Here is a 12,510-nt window from a genome sequence, read left to right as displayed (position 1 = left end):
AAGACTGAAACATTCGTGTCTGTTTACTCACCAACATCATGAATGAAGCGTTCAATCTTAGACTGCATGCCCCAGTAACGGAACTCCACCTTGCAGAGCTTGTAGGCACACATGATGGGGGTCTTTCCTGGGTTATTGTTGTACTCTTCTATCCAGTCGTCCCGCAGAGGACCCCTCTGGGTCTTCACTGACTTGTAAAGCCTTGGATCTTCCTCTGCTTTGTACTCATGAGGGGGGATGGGATCTGTCACTATGTCGATTGGATCTGCCAAAGACAAATTGCATTGACAGAGCAATGACTTGTGGAGCCAGGTATTTGGAATTTGTAGCACGAGCGATGTCACTGTTGTTTGATTCCCAACCATGTCATGATGTGTAGTTAAATGGGTGGGGTGGTACAACATGTATGGGCTTGTGTTTAACAGCTTGAAATTCCTTTTGTAACTGAATTTCAGCCTGACTAACCCATCAGATACACAAGAAAGAGAGATTGATTAAAATCATTACAAACCATGTTGGAACTGGGTCACGCACGCCCTATGAGCATTCATTTCTGAGCAGCGTTGTTTTCAATGGGCAAACATGCGCCCAGCCACAGAAAAAAAACAGATGCTATACCATTTAACTGCCACAAGTGGGCTTCATCCACTGTTATGATTGAGTAACAAGAGGACAGATATCAAAACACCATCAGATGAAACCTACTAAGAAGAACCTGACACCTTAAATAAGTAATGCATGAAAAGATCACTACTTGCTGCGCTGATTCTCTAATAAATCTAGATGGAAGCACTAAGTGGACTTCAGTATTTTAATATGAGTTCAGAATTTACATAAATGATCTCACCAATAGTCCTCTGTCTCTTCTCTGCTGCCGACATGTTGAAGACTTCAGCTTGATTTCCAGTGTCAGGTTTGTAGTAGGTCTCAATGTCAATGGAGAACTTCTCCACAAAGGGACAAGTGTATCTGAAGGAGAAGACATAACAAAATCAAAAACACAGAAATGTTCCCACAAAGAAAGAGTGAATGACAGGTTGGTGCCTTAATTAAAACTATTATTTTCTACCTGAACGGCTCAAGATCAGAAATACTGTATTAAAAGTGACAACAACCTCTCACTGCTGAGGGAAGAAGACACGAGAGCCATGCCCATCTGTTGCATCTGAGGCATCTGCAGCAAAACTGTCACCAGTTGAATAGATGTGTCAACAGGCACTTGGAGTCTATCAATATCCTGACAGTACAGTCAAGGGCACATCTCTTTTCAGCACCTTCATGTCGCTGCGTTTGTCAGGCCCCACACGGACAAACAGACTGACACCCTGAGAATGAGGGGCCATCTACATCTAGCAGCCCGGGAGCGCTGCTGGCCACATGCCAATCTGATAGGCTGCGAGGTAATATTCTGACAACTTGCTCTGAGGTTTTTATTCTCTTCTGGCTTTTATTGAGAGACAGCTGGACTTCAGACTTGGCACTGTCAACCGTACTATTCATGGCATTTATGTATTACACTGACAGAGTTTGAATTATGAGCTTCCTCACAAGTTGGGGTTGAATGTGTGTACGTCCACCAGCTGCAGCAGTTGGGTACACCCAGCATTTAGAGCTGTGAAACCTTGGCAGGTGGACTTTCACCTGTGCTCCAAAGGGGTGTTAAGGTGGCCTTCTTATAAGCAAACCTCACCTAGTCCGAGTGTAAGGATAGGCATTCCAGGACTCCTCCTCAACCCTCAGCGCTGCTTTGGGCAAGATGGAGCGGAACCAACTGGGAATGTGCATGCCAATGTGGTAGACCTTGTGGGTGTACTGGCCCGTCCCACCCGGTCCATCCGTGTAGGGTTTATTCTCTAGGATCTCCACCCCGCTACCTTCACCACAGCTCTCTTCTCTGCTCTTTTTCTGTAGGAAAAAAACAGCAAAGGAAATTACAGTGAGTCTGCACAGTGTTTGCATATTAGCAGTGCAGAAAGTGGAGGAACTGAAACAAACAAATGAATGGATGTGGCACCTTTTGCAGACAGTCAGTTGTTACAGTGACCAGATGGGTGACATAAGACAGGACACACCAAAATTAATAGCTTCCTGAAAGCTCTGCCAGATCTGAATTGCAAATCAGGAAGCCCAAAAACCAGCTTGTGGAGCCACACCTTCCCCTTATTTACATTCCAGGTGCACAGAGGAAGAGACTGGGTGGAGCCTGCTGACTCACTTGCGTAGAGTTACAGCTGGATGATTCAAAGCTTCAAAGACAGGCATGGAGAGCGCGGAAAAAGGCATATTTGCAGTTGAATAAGAAAATCTAAACAGGAAAGCATAGTCCAAGTGCTGACGACATTACAGACAGGGGGCAAGGTACGAGGGTCGTAAATGTCAGAGATTTCTTATGTGTCATCAGTTCTGTTTGTCTAATCAGCAGTTGTTGAGTCTTTCTCCCGTTTGTTCAACGCATTGTTTAGCCCAGCAACAAGATAATAGGGGGACAGATTTCTCAAGTCAGTCCGGTGGGAAGAGGTGATGCAGGCCAGCCAGTGAATCGGCTGAACAGGGGGAGGGAACCATGAAGCATCCAGCCCTCCGGAACTCATTACCTCTGACAGGTCATTCATTAGCCACTCGTCCTGCTCTCAACAGCCCAGACACAGCTCCAACGACACAGCACAGACGCCACAGCGCTGTCAAACCGAACGTACACGCAGCCGGTACACGAGACAGGAACTCAACAATGAATCATGCTGCAGTTGAAGTAAATGTCAAGTTTACAGCGTACCATATGCATACAAACACTATAAAAAGGTATGCCGTTATAAAAATACACACATACAAGCCAAAATGCGTGCACACAACTTCATGAAGTCCACAAAGGAAATAATCTTCCTACTTTGAATTCGATTTGACTGATCACAATCAGGTCACAACAGGATAAGTGCATTTTCACTACCGTTATGTACAAGGACTTGCAGTTTTCAGAATGTAACTATTTTTCCTTTTGTCTACAGCTGACAGCTCCAAATGTTGGACAGAAAAGTCTTGATGTTATGTCAGCACTTAGGGGGAAAAAAAAGAAGAAAATGTTGTTTTGCAGCGGATTATCCCTTTAATTCAGTTCCTGACACGTGACTGCAGCCTGTCAAGTGCGGAGTGCCGACCCTTGTTCTTCCTCTCCCCCCTCAGAGCGAATGGTGATTCTCTCCAGTTCACCAGGAAAAAGATTACAAAACACTGGCCAGGGCTTAGCTGTTCCCTCAGGGGGGAAGTGAGAGAACAGACAACATGCTTAAAGTTAAATGAACACTAATTGTCATGTTGGATCTTAATGAACTCAGGACACTTGTCCGTTTTGTATACAGACCTGTACCTGTAGGGGGACAGAAAAGACTAAATAGTTTACAACAGAATCAGCTGCCTGGACACAGAGGGAAGGAGGCTCTCCTCTGTGTTAGTATTAAATACTTTCTGGCTCAGTACAGAACAGAGTACCTGTTGTGTTATGAGCTTAATCCCTGGCATAAAACCTAAGCTACATAGCACTCTTTCTCTCTTGCCAACCTTTCTTCAAATAGCCATCAAACAGTTACAAAATTAAAGCTGTAATCATGAAAGCCTACTGTATGCATTTATATCTGACTGCTCTGACAGGATGAGAGTCACATCCTGGTTTTTTCCTCTTGCCATCAAGTTAGTGAGGCATGTTTCCTGTCTGAGATGCTGCCTTTCACTTAACACCGCAGATACAGCAGCTTATTGGAGACATGACTCGAATGAATGGGAACTTAACGTATTTAATTTCTCCGACATTCTTCAGTTTCCTCGTAAATCCTTCTACACTGATAAGGAATTTACAATCAGCTATCAAACAAGAAGGCAGCGTAAGCGCAAAGAAATGGAAGTAAGAGGAAAGACAGGGTGGGGTACTGCCTTTTGAGGTGAAGATATAGCCAGGCTGTCCTAAGGCTCTCCCTGGCTTCGTCTATGAGGCTTACACCGGGATGGATGGATTGCAGGCAGGCAGGCAAGCAGGCAGGCCTACATGCAGCAGTTGCCCTGGTAACATACAGCAATGAAGCGAGGGTAGCCACACACTCTTTCTTTCCACCCCCTCTCTCATTTCTTCCCATCCCTCATACACAGCCTCTCTTTTTATCCTCCATTTCCTCTTTTTATTCACTCACTCTCGTGAACAAAACCTGACCACTGGCACGCTGCTGATGTCATGGTTGCCATAGTGACGGAAGGCTTACAGCAACCAGGATATGTGGAGATGGTCAGGTCAGGGGAAAGGTAACTGTGGGTCAATGATGAAAGAATTCCTTGTCAGGTGATGAGCTTACATGTTGGCAAATCTACATATCAGTAGCTTTTAGCATAGACTAAAGCTTTGTGTAAACCTGCCTGCATGTGCGTCATGCCTTCGCACGATCTCGCATCTGAAGAAACCTATCTGGAAGCGAAGCAAGTCAGAACAAAAATGTAGCTATGTGTTTCACAGGATAAATAACTCCCCAGAATACCCGGTGCAACAAAACAAAACTGCCAAGGAAATGATCAAGTGTGGTGCAGCGACTGGTTTGTGCTGTCTTAAAACGTCTGCTTTAGGGCACGTCTGCTGAGTCATGCCACCAACCATCCACAGCTCAACTGGATTACCTGTCCGTTCGGAACACTATGGAGAGGACATGAAGAAAAACAACAAACAAGTTCGCCAACTGAGAATGTGATATTATTGTTAGAGACTAATATACGCTTTCTGGGCTTCTTTTAGTGATCAAAGATTGTCTCAATTTCCTGCCGACAGGGGTTTCATTTGCAGTGATGCATTGTTACTACAACTAGTATTTCAATGTAGCATTCACACACAGAGAGAAACGCTTTGAGACAAATAGTTTTAATATTACAAAGAGAAAAAAGGAGAGGCCCTCTGAGCATTACAGTTGCATAAATCTGTAGCCGTTGTAGTTTTGTTAGACAAGTGGGTGGATATTAACTTTAGACAACTTTGTCAACATAAACACCTATTAATCTGGGTGTAAGAGTAACAACTGTAGGAGAGGCCTCTCGATGGTGAGGTCAGCAGCTTAAGGACACGCTAGTGTTTCCTTATTTCATCCCTAAATGTTTAACTTACACAGTGGAGCTCTTTTCCTTTTGAGGGATGCAGGTAAACAGTGCAGCTCCCATGTATATGTATCTAAGCCCAACTCACAATATTTTACCATATTTAGCTGCTCATTTCACTTGATCCAGCAACTATGAATAATAAACATTAATCTTCTCCACCACCATAATGTAAGATCACTAAGGAAACAAGATGCAGCGAGTCCAGCAAAAAAAAAAAAGAAGAAAAAAGAAACCTGAACAAACAGGCCTGTAACTTCAACCTGCTCTTCAACACACTGCCACTTTTAGTCCACATTACATAACCACGCAGCTCAAATCCCAACAAACTGCCGAATGATTAGAGTCAGGATTCTCATTAAACAGAAAAACACACCTAAATGTGTACAACATATCTTAACAGTATTAACTACACAACAGATTTTTTTGCTACACCCTGAGTCATACCTTTTTTGTGCACTGCTGCTCACACTGCACCTGGCACTACCACGGGATAAAATAAATCCTCCTCCATGTACACATGCTATATGAAGAGAAAATATGTTGCCACACGGGATAACTAAACCTGTATAAACGGGCCTCTCTTGCTTGCAGCTGTAAACCCTAAAGCTGCAACACACAACCCTTCATCTGAAGCCAAGGGGTCAGGTTTGACATGTGAAACTGTGCGACAGGTACAAAGCAACACGTCCATCTCCATCGCAGAAGTATGTGTGCTCTGAGTGTTCAGTAAGAGCAGGGTGACCCCACTGTCCTCCTGAGGAAAACATGCAGCCGGCCTCAGAGAGTTTAGGTTGGATAATCTATCAGCACACAAGCGCTCTTTGTTCCATTACCAGCGTCACAGACCACGTGACCAATCATTTCATAATTAGGTATGTTGCGATCGCACTGTCAAGAAATTTTCTGTGTTAATTCATCTCCTCTCTAACTGCTTGTTCTTGTCCCATGGCTTCTGGATCAAAATGGTCAGGTGTGTGTTGTAGAGCATTTAGCAAGGACTGAGGGGCTGTTACCTCACCTGAATCATATAGAGCTGGGCGATGCGGTACTCTTCCACACTCATGGGCATGGGGATGCGGTACTCCTTGATAAGCATGGTGAATTTTGGAGAAGGGGGAAAAAGGGGATCAGGGAGAAGATTGACAAGGGAACAGGGGAGGGAGGGACAGAGGGAAGGGAGGGGGAGAGGGGAAAGGAGAGACTCCGGGTGCTCCTATATGCGACTCGTCAAACCACCAGCAGAAGTCCGCATTGATGGTTCCTGTAGGGGGGAGAAGCAAATACAAAAAATGAAGTACGTGAGCCGTGAATGTATTCAAAAATAAATACAAACAACTGATCAGTTGCATTTGATTCAGTCAAAACATGCTGTTAAAGTTGATGACGGACGTCTGAAAACACCCAGCATTGCTTCAAACACATCTCCGTCAACATCCATCACTCACAAGCAGCAGAAAGCGGCGGCAAAAAAAAAAAAATCATTCATCGGAAGCAAAATGTCAACACACAGAGTAATTTCTAAAGCTGCGAAGTTCCTTTATGCTCAGCCGAGGAAAAAGATTCATTCTCGTGGCTCACACGCAGATGAAGAGGAGAGAAGAGTCGGAGTGTCATTCAGGACATGTGCTCGGCGTAGTAGGTAGTGTAGATCTGGTCCGAGCCTTGACACCGAGGACGAGCATCAGCGCCGTGTCTCCACATCCAGCATTGCAAATCCAAGTAAGGCACTTCACAGGATTAATTTGCCTTCTTATACACAGGCCACTGCTCATTGTGCGCGTGAAGGGGGTTGGCCGGAGTCTACGGAGAGCACCCGTGCCTTGCAGACGGTCCCAGCAGCCGCCCTGTCTCTCCCAACCCTCCAACGCCGTCACATGGGGGGGCTCATTCAGCATAAGAGGGATTACATTTGAGTGGGGAGCATTACATAACGTTGTAAGAGCCCCCCGTGCGTGATCGAGGTTTCACAAATAGCAGCCTTAGAAATACACAAAGCATTGTTTTCTAACCACTGGGCAGATAGCGGTAGGTGTGGGCTATACATACGCAAAGTGTGGGTGGCGTGAGTTGCAGAAGTCTGCTTTGACCGCGATGGGAAGAACAGCTCTCCGAAGCTAAGCAAGTATAAAACAAGATCATGACTGCACAGCACAGTATTGTCTTGTAGTGGGAGTTTATCTAAATTAAATATCGCAGGTGTCAGCTGAGGTGGCACATTAACTGAAGAGGAGTCAATAAGGTAGAAGAGATATCAACTCGTTCAAAGATTGCCTCTGTCAAAATAAGTGATGGCATATGCAAAGATGCACTTCTTTAAAAGAAATCCTGGTTCCTCCTTGTCATGAATGGGAATCAATTAAGACTGTCACAGGCTGAATCCCAGGTGATGTTCTTCTATTCTCTAAATTGGATTAGCAGATGTTTGATAAATAGCTCCAGACCTGTTAGTAATTCAAAAACAAAGATTTGAGAGCCTAGTAAATGAAGGGATAGTACATTCTGTTTTCAGATGGGTCTGCTGGAAACAACGTGCACAGGATCTTAGTCATGGTGCTGAGGAGACTCTACTGCACACTACTGTACAGTACGTGTGAGGGAAGACAACAACACCACCCTGGCACTGAATCCGTTTGGCCATCCAAATGTGACTACACTGCATTGCATAACCCCGATATTCACTCATTTCTGACCTACGGCAGCAAACTAGACCTGGCTCTGGAACCAGGCCCAGTCTGTCTATTCACACTAATCACACTATTATTCCTGCTGCGTCACTTATCCAGCAAACAAAGGCCAGCTTTGATGAGTCTCCTGGTGTAACCAATGGCCCTGGTCCTCCAGCTATTGGGTGCTTCTCCCTGCCACTCCTTGCTGAAGACACCTTGGTCTAATAAGTTTCTCTGGGAGGTGTACTGGTGGAAAAAAAACACAAGTAACATTGTGTTCTATACATTTTTAAATTGGATATCTTTGCTTTACACTGGAGAACAATGCATTGACAAAATCAGAGCAGAACACCACGTTTTGCTGAAAATAACTGCACTCTTGGGAGAGGCTAGGATAAAACTAGGCTAGCTAGAGAAGCCCGGAGAAAAGCCTGCGGCTCAAGAGCACGATAAGCCTATAGATGTTAGAGACAGGCTTTAGGGGGGGATGTCGCAGTATTTATAAGTGTTGATGAACAGCTTCACTGTTTACTTCAAGCATGGTTCAACAATGTGGCAACAGTATGAAAGCGGGTTGCAACTGATGCCGCAACAAACGTCTGAGTGTTTCTGAGAATTTCATCTTGGCCAGAGACTGTGGATGTGACAGTTGTACCGATCTGGAAATGACTCAGTGTGACATGATAAGACAAAATTTTTACTTTCTGACTATCTGCCTGAGAATGGGCATTGTGTGAATCAAAGTCCAGGCAGCAGCGGCCGACGGGCACATAAGGAAGTGACGGAAAGGGAGAGCACAATAAACACAGAGGAAAGCAGGAAAAGCAACAAGCTGCTTAGCAGAGGGACACGGTACAGTTCACAGACTCGCTCTGTCCGGCCTGAAATCATGCTGCTGCACAGGGATTTGTAGTGATACTCGTGCATGCGAGTTATGCCACCAAATGCCAAGCAGGATTATGACAGTTTTGCTATTGGTTAGAGCTGTGACTAATTCTTTTTGCTCAGAAATGACCTAAAATAGATTGAATAACTGTTTCAGAAACACTATTTTCACTGGTTTCATGAAGATTATTGTCAAATGTAACAGAAATTTTGTTTAATATATTTTTCAGAAAACATTTCTTGCAAAACAAATAATAAAGTCAGTTTTCATTAATAATTTCAATTTGGTTGCATTTATGGCAAGCAACAATATTTAAAGTGCATACTTAAAGTGCATACTGATATTTGGCTCCAACCACCAAAATACCAGGAACATGTTTTGGTCCAAGTTTGTTTTTATATACTGACTTGGCAAATGTGAGATATATTCATGGCCACAGACTTGTCAACAGATTTGTCAGGCACAGATTGTGACTTCAATTTTAGTTTCAACTTTCACCTCTTGACAATCTGTTGTTGCAGTTGAAATAAACCATTTATCACGTTTAGCTTCAGCATTGCTTTCAGCAAAACATGGAAATCTTGTGGCACACGGTTTTCCAGTCAGTTTTCTCAACTAATGGGAGCAACAACCAAAGACGGACTCTTCTAACTTCAGTAAAAAAAAAAAAAAAAAATCAAAACAGCAGAAGTACACATAGATTTCGTTTTTGCTATGTTTTCTCCTTACCACAGATTAATAAGGCCTTCTGAATTACCTGATTTTGAGAGCATCTATCTGCTTTCCACATACAAAGCTATCCTGAAAAAAGCACTCCTGGTGGTTTAAACCTGTGTCTCTCTGACTCTTTCCTCTGTGACTGATGCAGATGCTGTGCACAGCACAAGACCTGTAACGCATGATCCACCAGCAGCCTCGAGAGAGTACTGGCACCATGCTTGACCCAGAAAAAAAGCACTCTCACACACAGAGTTTAAAAATAGCCCGGTCACAATAATCCAAGCATACGCAAGCAGAGAGCTTGACGTTGTTTGTTCAGAGAATATGCTCATTCCCTTCTAAAAATACAGTCTCTGCCCCCCTCTAGGCAGTGACGCAACAGCAGCACACGCCAATGCACAGCGCTCATCACAAAGCAGCCCCCAATGTTCCTGCTCCTGTTCCGACAAAACCAAACGCAGCGATAACTACAAGATACTTCCGAGTAGGATTGTGCTTTGTAGCTCTTCTCACCATCATTTCTGTAGCCTGTATGCCCAGCTGTGGCTGGACCATGCAGTCTGAGGTGTGTGATGCTGCCTCTCAAAAGGTGTGATGAACAGTCAGAGGAAAGGAGTGTGATTGTTTAAAATCGCGTTATTTACTTTAATATCTGTTTTAAAGCTGAATTACACACTAAAACCTTATTTGGACGCACTGGTTGGATATCATCGGAGTCAGTCTGGTGGAACTTTCCAGATCACATGATGCATAATACCTCAGGAGCCGCAAGGAAGATGGTTGTAAACACAGCGACATCTGTGTGAGTTCAAAAGTCATCATAAACAAAAATGTGCTCGGAGATGAGCACATCTGCTCACCTCTAAACACAGTTAAGTGGCCTAAACAGACAAAGTCTGCTTACTCCACAAAACAAAGACTAGATTAGTCATCGGAAGCCGAAGGCTCTTGTTTCCACCACAACACGTAACGTGCCTTTCACTCTGAATGTGATTTTCCTTGCCACTTCAGGCTGTCCTTTACTACAATAATGGAACGTGGCATTACTAAAAATGTCTGAGGATGCAACATATAGTTCAGGACTGACAGCTATATACAAAGCACAGAGAGCAACAGCTGGGCCCTACTGTCGGACACAGAGCAGAACACTAGGAGGGTTGAGGTGACTCACAGGAGGCTTTTACTTAAAGGCCACAATGGTGGCGCTCCTTTAAATTTAGCTGTGTTTTACAAAACACCACACTGAGGTGGAGCTGCAAAGAAGGTGGTGAGTCCCAGAGGAGTTGGGGTCGGTGGGGTCAGTGGATGGGAGGAAGATTTCCCTCATGAGTGACCGGAGGCAAGACCCCTTTAAAACAGAAGTGGAAAGTTTTAGCCCCTTGACTGCCTGAAATACCATAGATCAGTTTCACAGCGTTGCCTTGATATTGCAGAGAGACCCTCAGCCATGACAACCACCGCAAACACAAACTCAGCCAGTGACGAGAACCCTTGATTGAGTTGATGGGCTTATCCACCAATCCAGTTAAAATGTCAAAAGGCTTGAGACAATGCCGTCTGTGCTGGGCTCAGCATGATACATGGCTAGTGTGAGGGAGTTCACCTTCTATCTGTAACGGCTCAAGAGGAATATAATTTAAATAGCGCAACACTTAATTCTAATCTCATCACAGTATATTATACTGAGATTAGACTTCTCTATCCAGCCGCATGTCTAATAAGGGCAAATGATAACAGTCTTTTAAAGGAACATAAATGAGATAAACAAAGTTTATCTGACTGAATATAAAAACTGATTTACACCCTATAAACTCTGCTCCCATACTCTCCAGATTCCCTACTTTTATCTTCATCTAAAAATGCACCTGTATTAATCAAATTTGTATTATTTAGCCCTTTTATGTGCGCCACATGACAGAGGCTGGAGTATTTCTATGTCGTACACAGGTGCAGTTGGGGTGGACAAAGACCACGTTTTACTTTACCTGACTTCAATAAAGCAGTGAAGCGGTGAGCAAACATTTACCTTTTGCCTGTATTTAAAAAGCGGTTAGGTTTCTCTGTAGGCTGTACCACACAATGCATAGCTCAAAGAAGGGAGGACCAGGACAGGGGAAAACATTTGAGTGATCCATTATTTAGTTGGCACCGTTTTTTAACTGGGGCTGAGCTAATAAAACAGACAAATGTAGATGCAGCACAATGAGATCTTCCGGCATGGGAGCACAACATAAAAAAGATACAACAACGCGAATAATCGCCATCACTCTAAGCCAACAAAGCAGCACGATCATGCAAACTGATGCGTTATCCTGGTCCTGTACTGTAAAGCTCCCACAGTGCATCCTATAACGTGGTCATCACTCTCTCCGTCCCTCAGGCCCGTGCTCTTCCACAGGCTATGGAGGTGGGATGCAAAACCTGGCCTTGTTCTTTACTCATCGCAGTACAAGGGGAAAGCTAAAAATACTTGACACCCTGTGAGCATCTCCTCCATTGTGTTCCTCCTCCTTCTCCTCGTCCTCTTCCTCCTACAGTAGCCCTGCCAGTACGAAGTGCTGCTAAAAATGATCCTACACAGGGAGGGAATGAACAAGAACAACCACCATGCACACACACACACAGTTAAGCGTGGGGTTGTGAGAAAAGTTGAACTTTAATTACTAGCAAAAGAGATTAAATTAACTGAGCAAACTGTTAATCGCTCTCCGCCTATAAGACTTGGCAAGATGTTCTTAAAGGATGTCACAAGTACTCATTTACTGCTTTACATGGAGCAACTTAGCATTACAAAAGAAACCCACAACTTAGATTTCTAGCCGTTTCAGTGATATCAGCTATTTTTATTCTTTGAGACAAACAAATATATGGCTACATAGTCATGCGCGATCACATGGTAAAAATTAATTCTATCCGAGGCAGATCACTTAATCTCACCAAGTCAAACTGAGGCGCCGAATCAGTGGAAAAATAAGTCAAGTTTTGGATTTAATACCCCCGCAGCATGTAATTAAAATTCAACATAAATAAATCTGGTGCCTTGTGACTGCTGAGAACTTTAAGCTGCTTTAATAATTGGAGCCATTGTTTTCTTATGCCTCAGTGGCGCTCATCAGC

The 12,510-nt window shown here is 43.9% G+C and overlaps 1 protein-coding gene across 8 annotated transcripts in view; it reads right to left on the bottom strand.

The window, feature by feature from the left end:
• The window catches only part of LOC110952705 (membrane-associated phosphatidylinositol transfer protein 2), a 43,940-nt gene that overhangs the window by 18,546 nt on the left and 12,884 nt on the right, over positions 1-12,510 (bottom strand). For 7 of the 8 annotated variants that reach the window (XM_051950298.1, XM_051950296.1, XM_051950299.1 and 4 more), the window contains exons 2-5: positions 6,140-6,382; positions 1,691-1,905; positions 848-969; positions 32-265 (exon numbers count right to left, since the gene is read on the bottom strand). In XM_051950298.1, the coding sequence (XP_051806258.1) occupies positions 32-265; positions 848-969; positions 1,691-1,905; positions 6,140-6,217 (649 nt within the window). In that variant the 5' untranslated portion in view covers positions 6,218-6,382. Of the gene's footprint in view, positions 1-31; positions 266-847; positions 970-1,690; positions 1,906-6,139; positions 6,383-6,699; positions 6,970-12,510 lie in introns of those variants that run through there. The other variant, XM_051950297.1, reaches the window with a different exon arrangement.

Source organism: Acanthochromis polyacanthus, chromosome 7 (genome assembly GCF_021347895.1).
Source record: "Acanthochromis polyacanthus isolate Apoly-LR-REF ecotype Palm Island chromosome 7, KAUST_Apoly_ChrSc, whole genome shotgun sequence".
Classification (NCBI taxonomy): domain Eukaryota; kingdom Metazoa; phylum Chordata; class Actinopteri; family Pomacentridae; genus Acanthochromis; species Acanthochromis polyacanthus.
The sequence above is the reverse complement of the archived record's forward strand: the minus strand, read 5'-3'. Positions and strand labels throughout refer to the sequence as shown.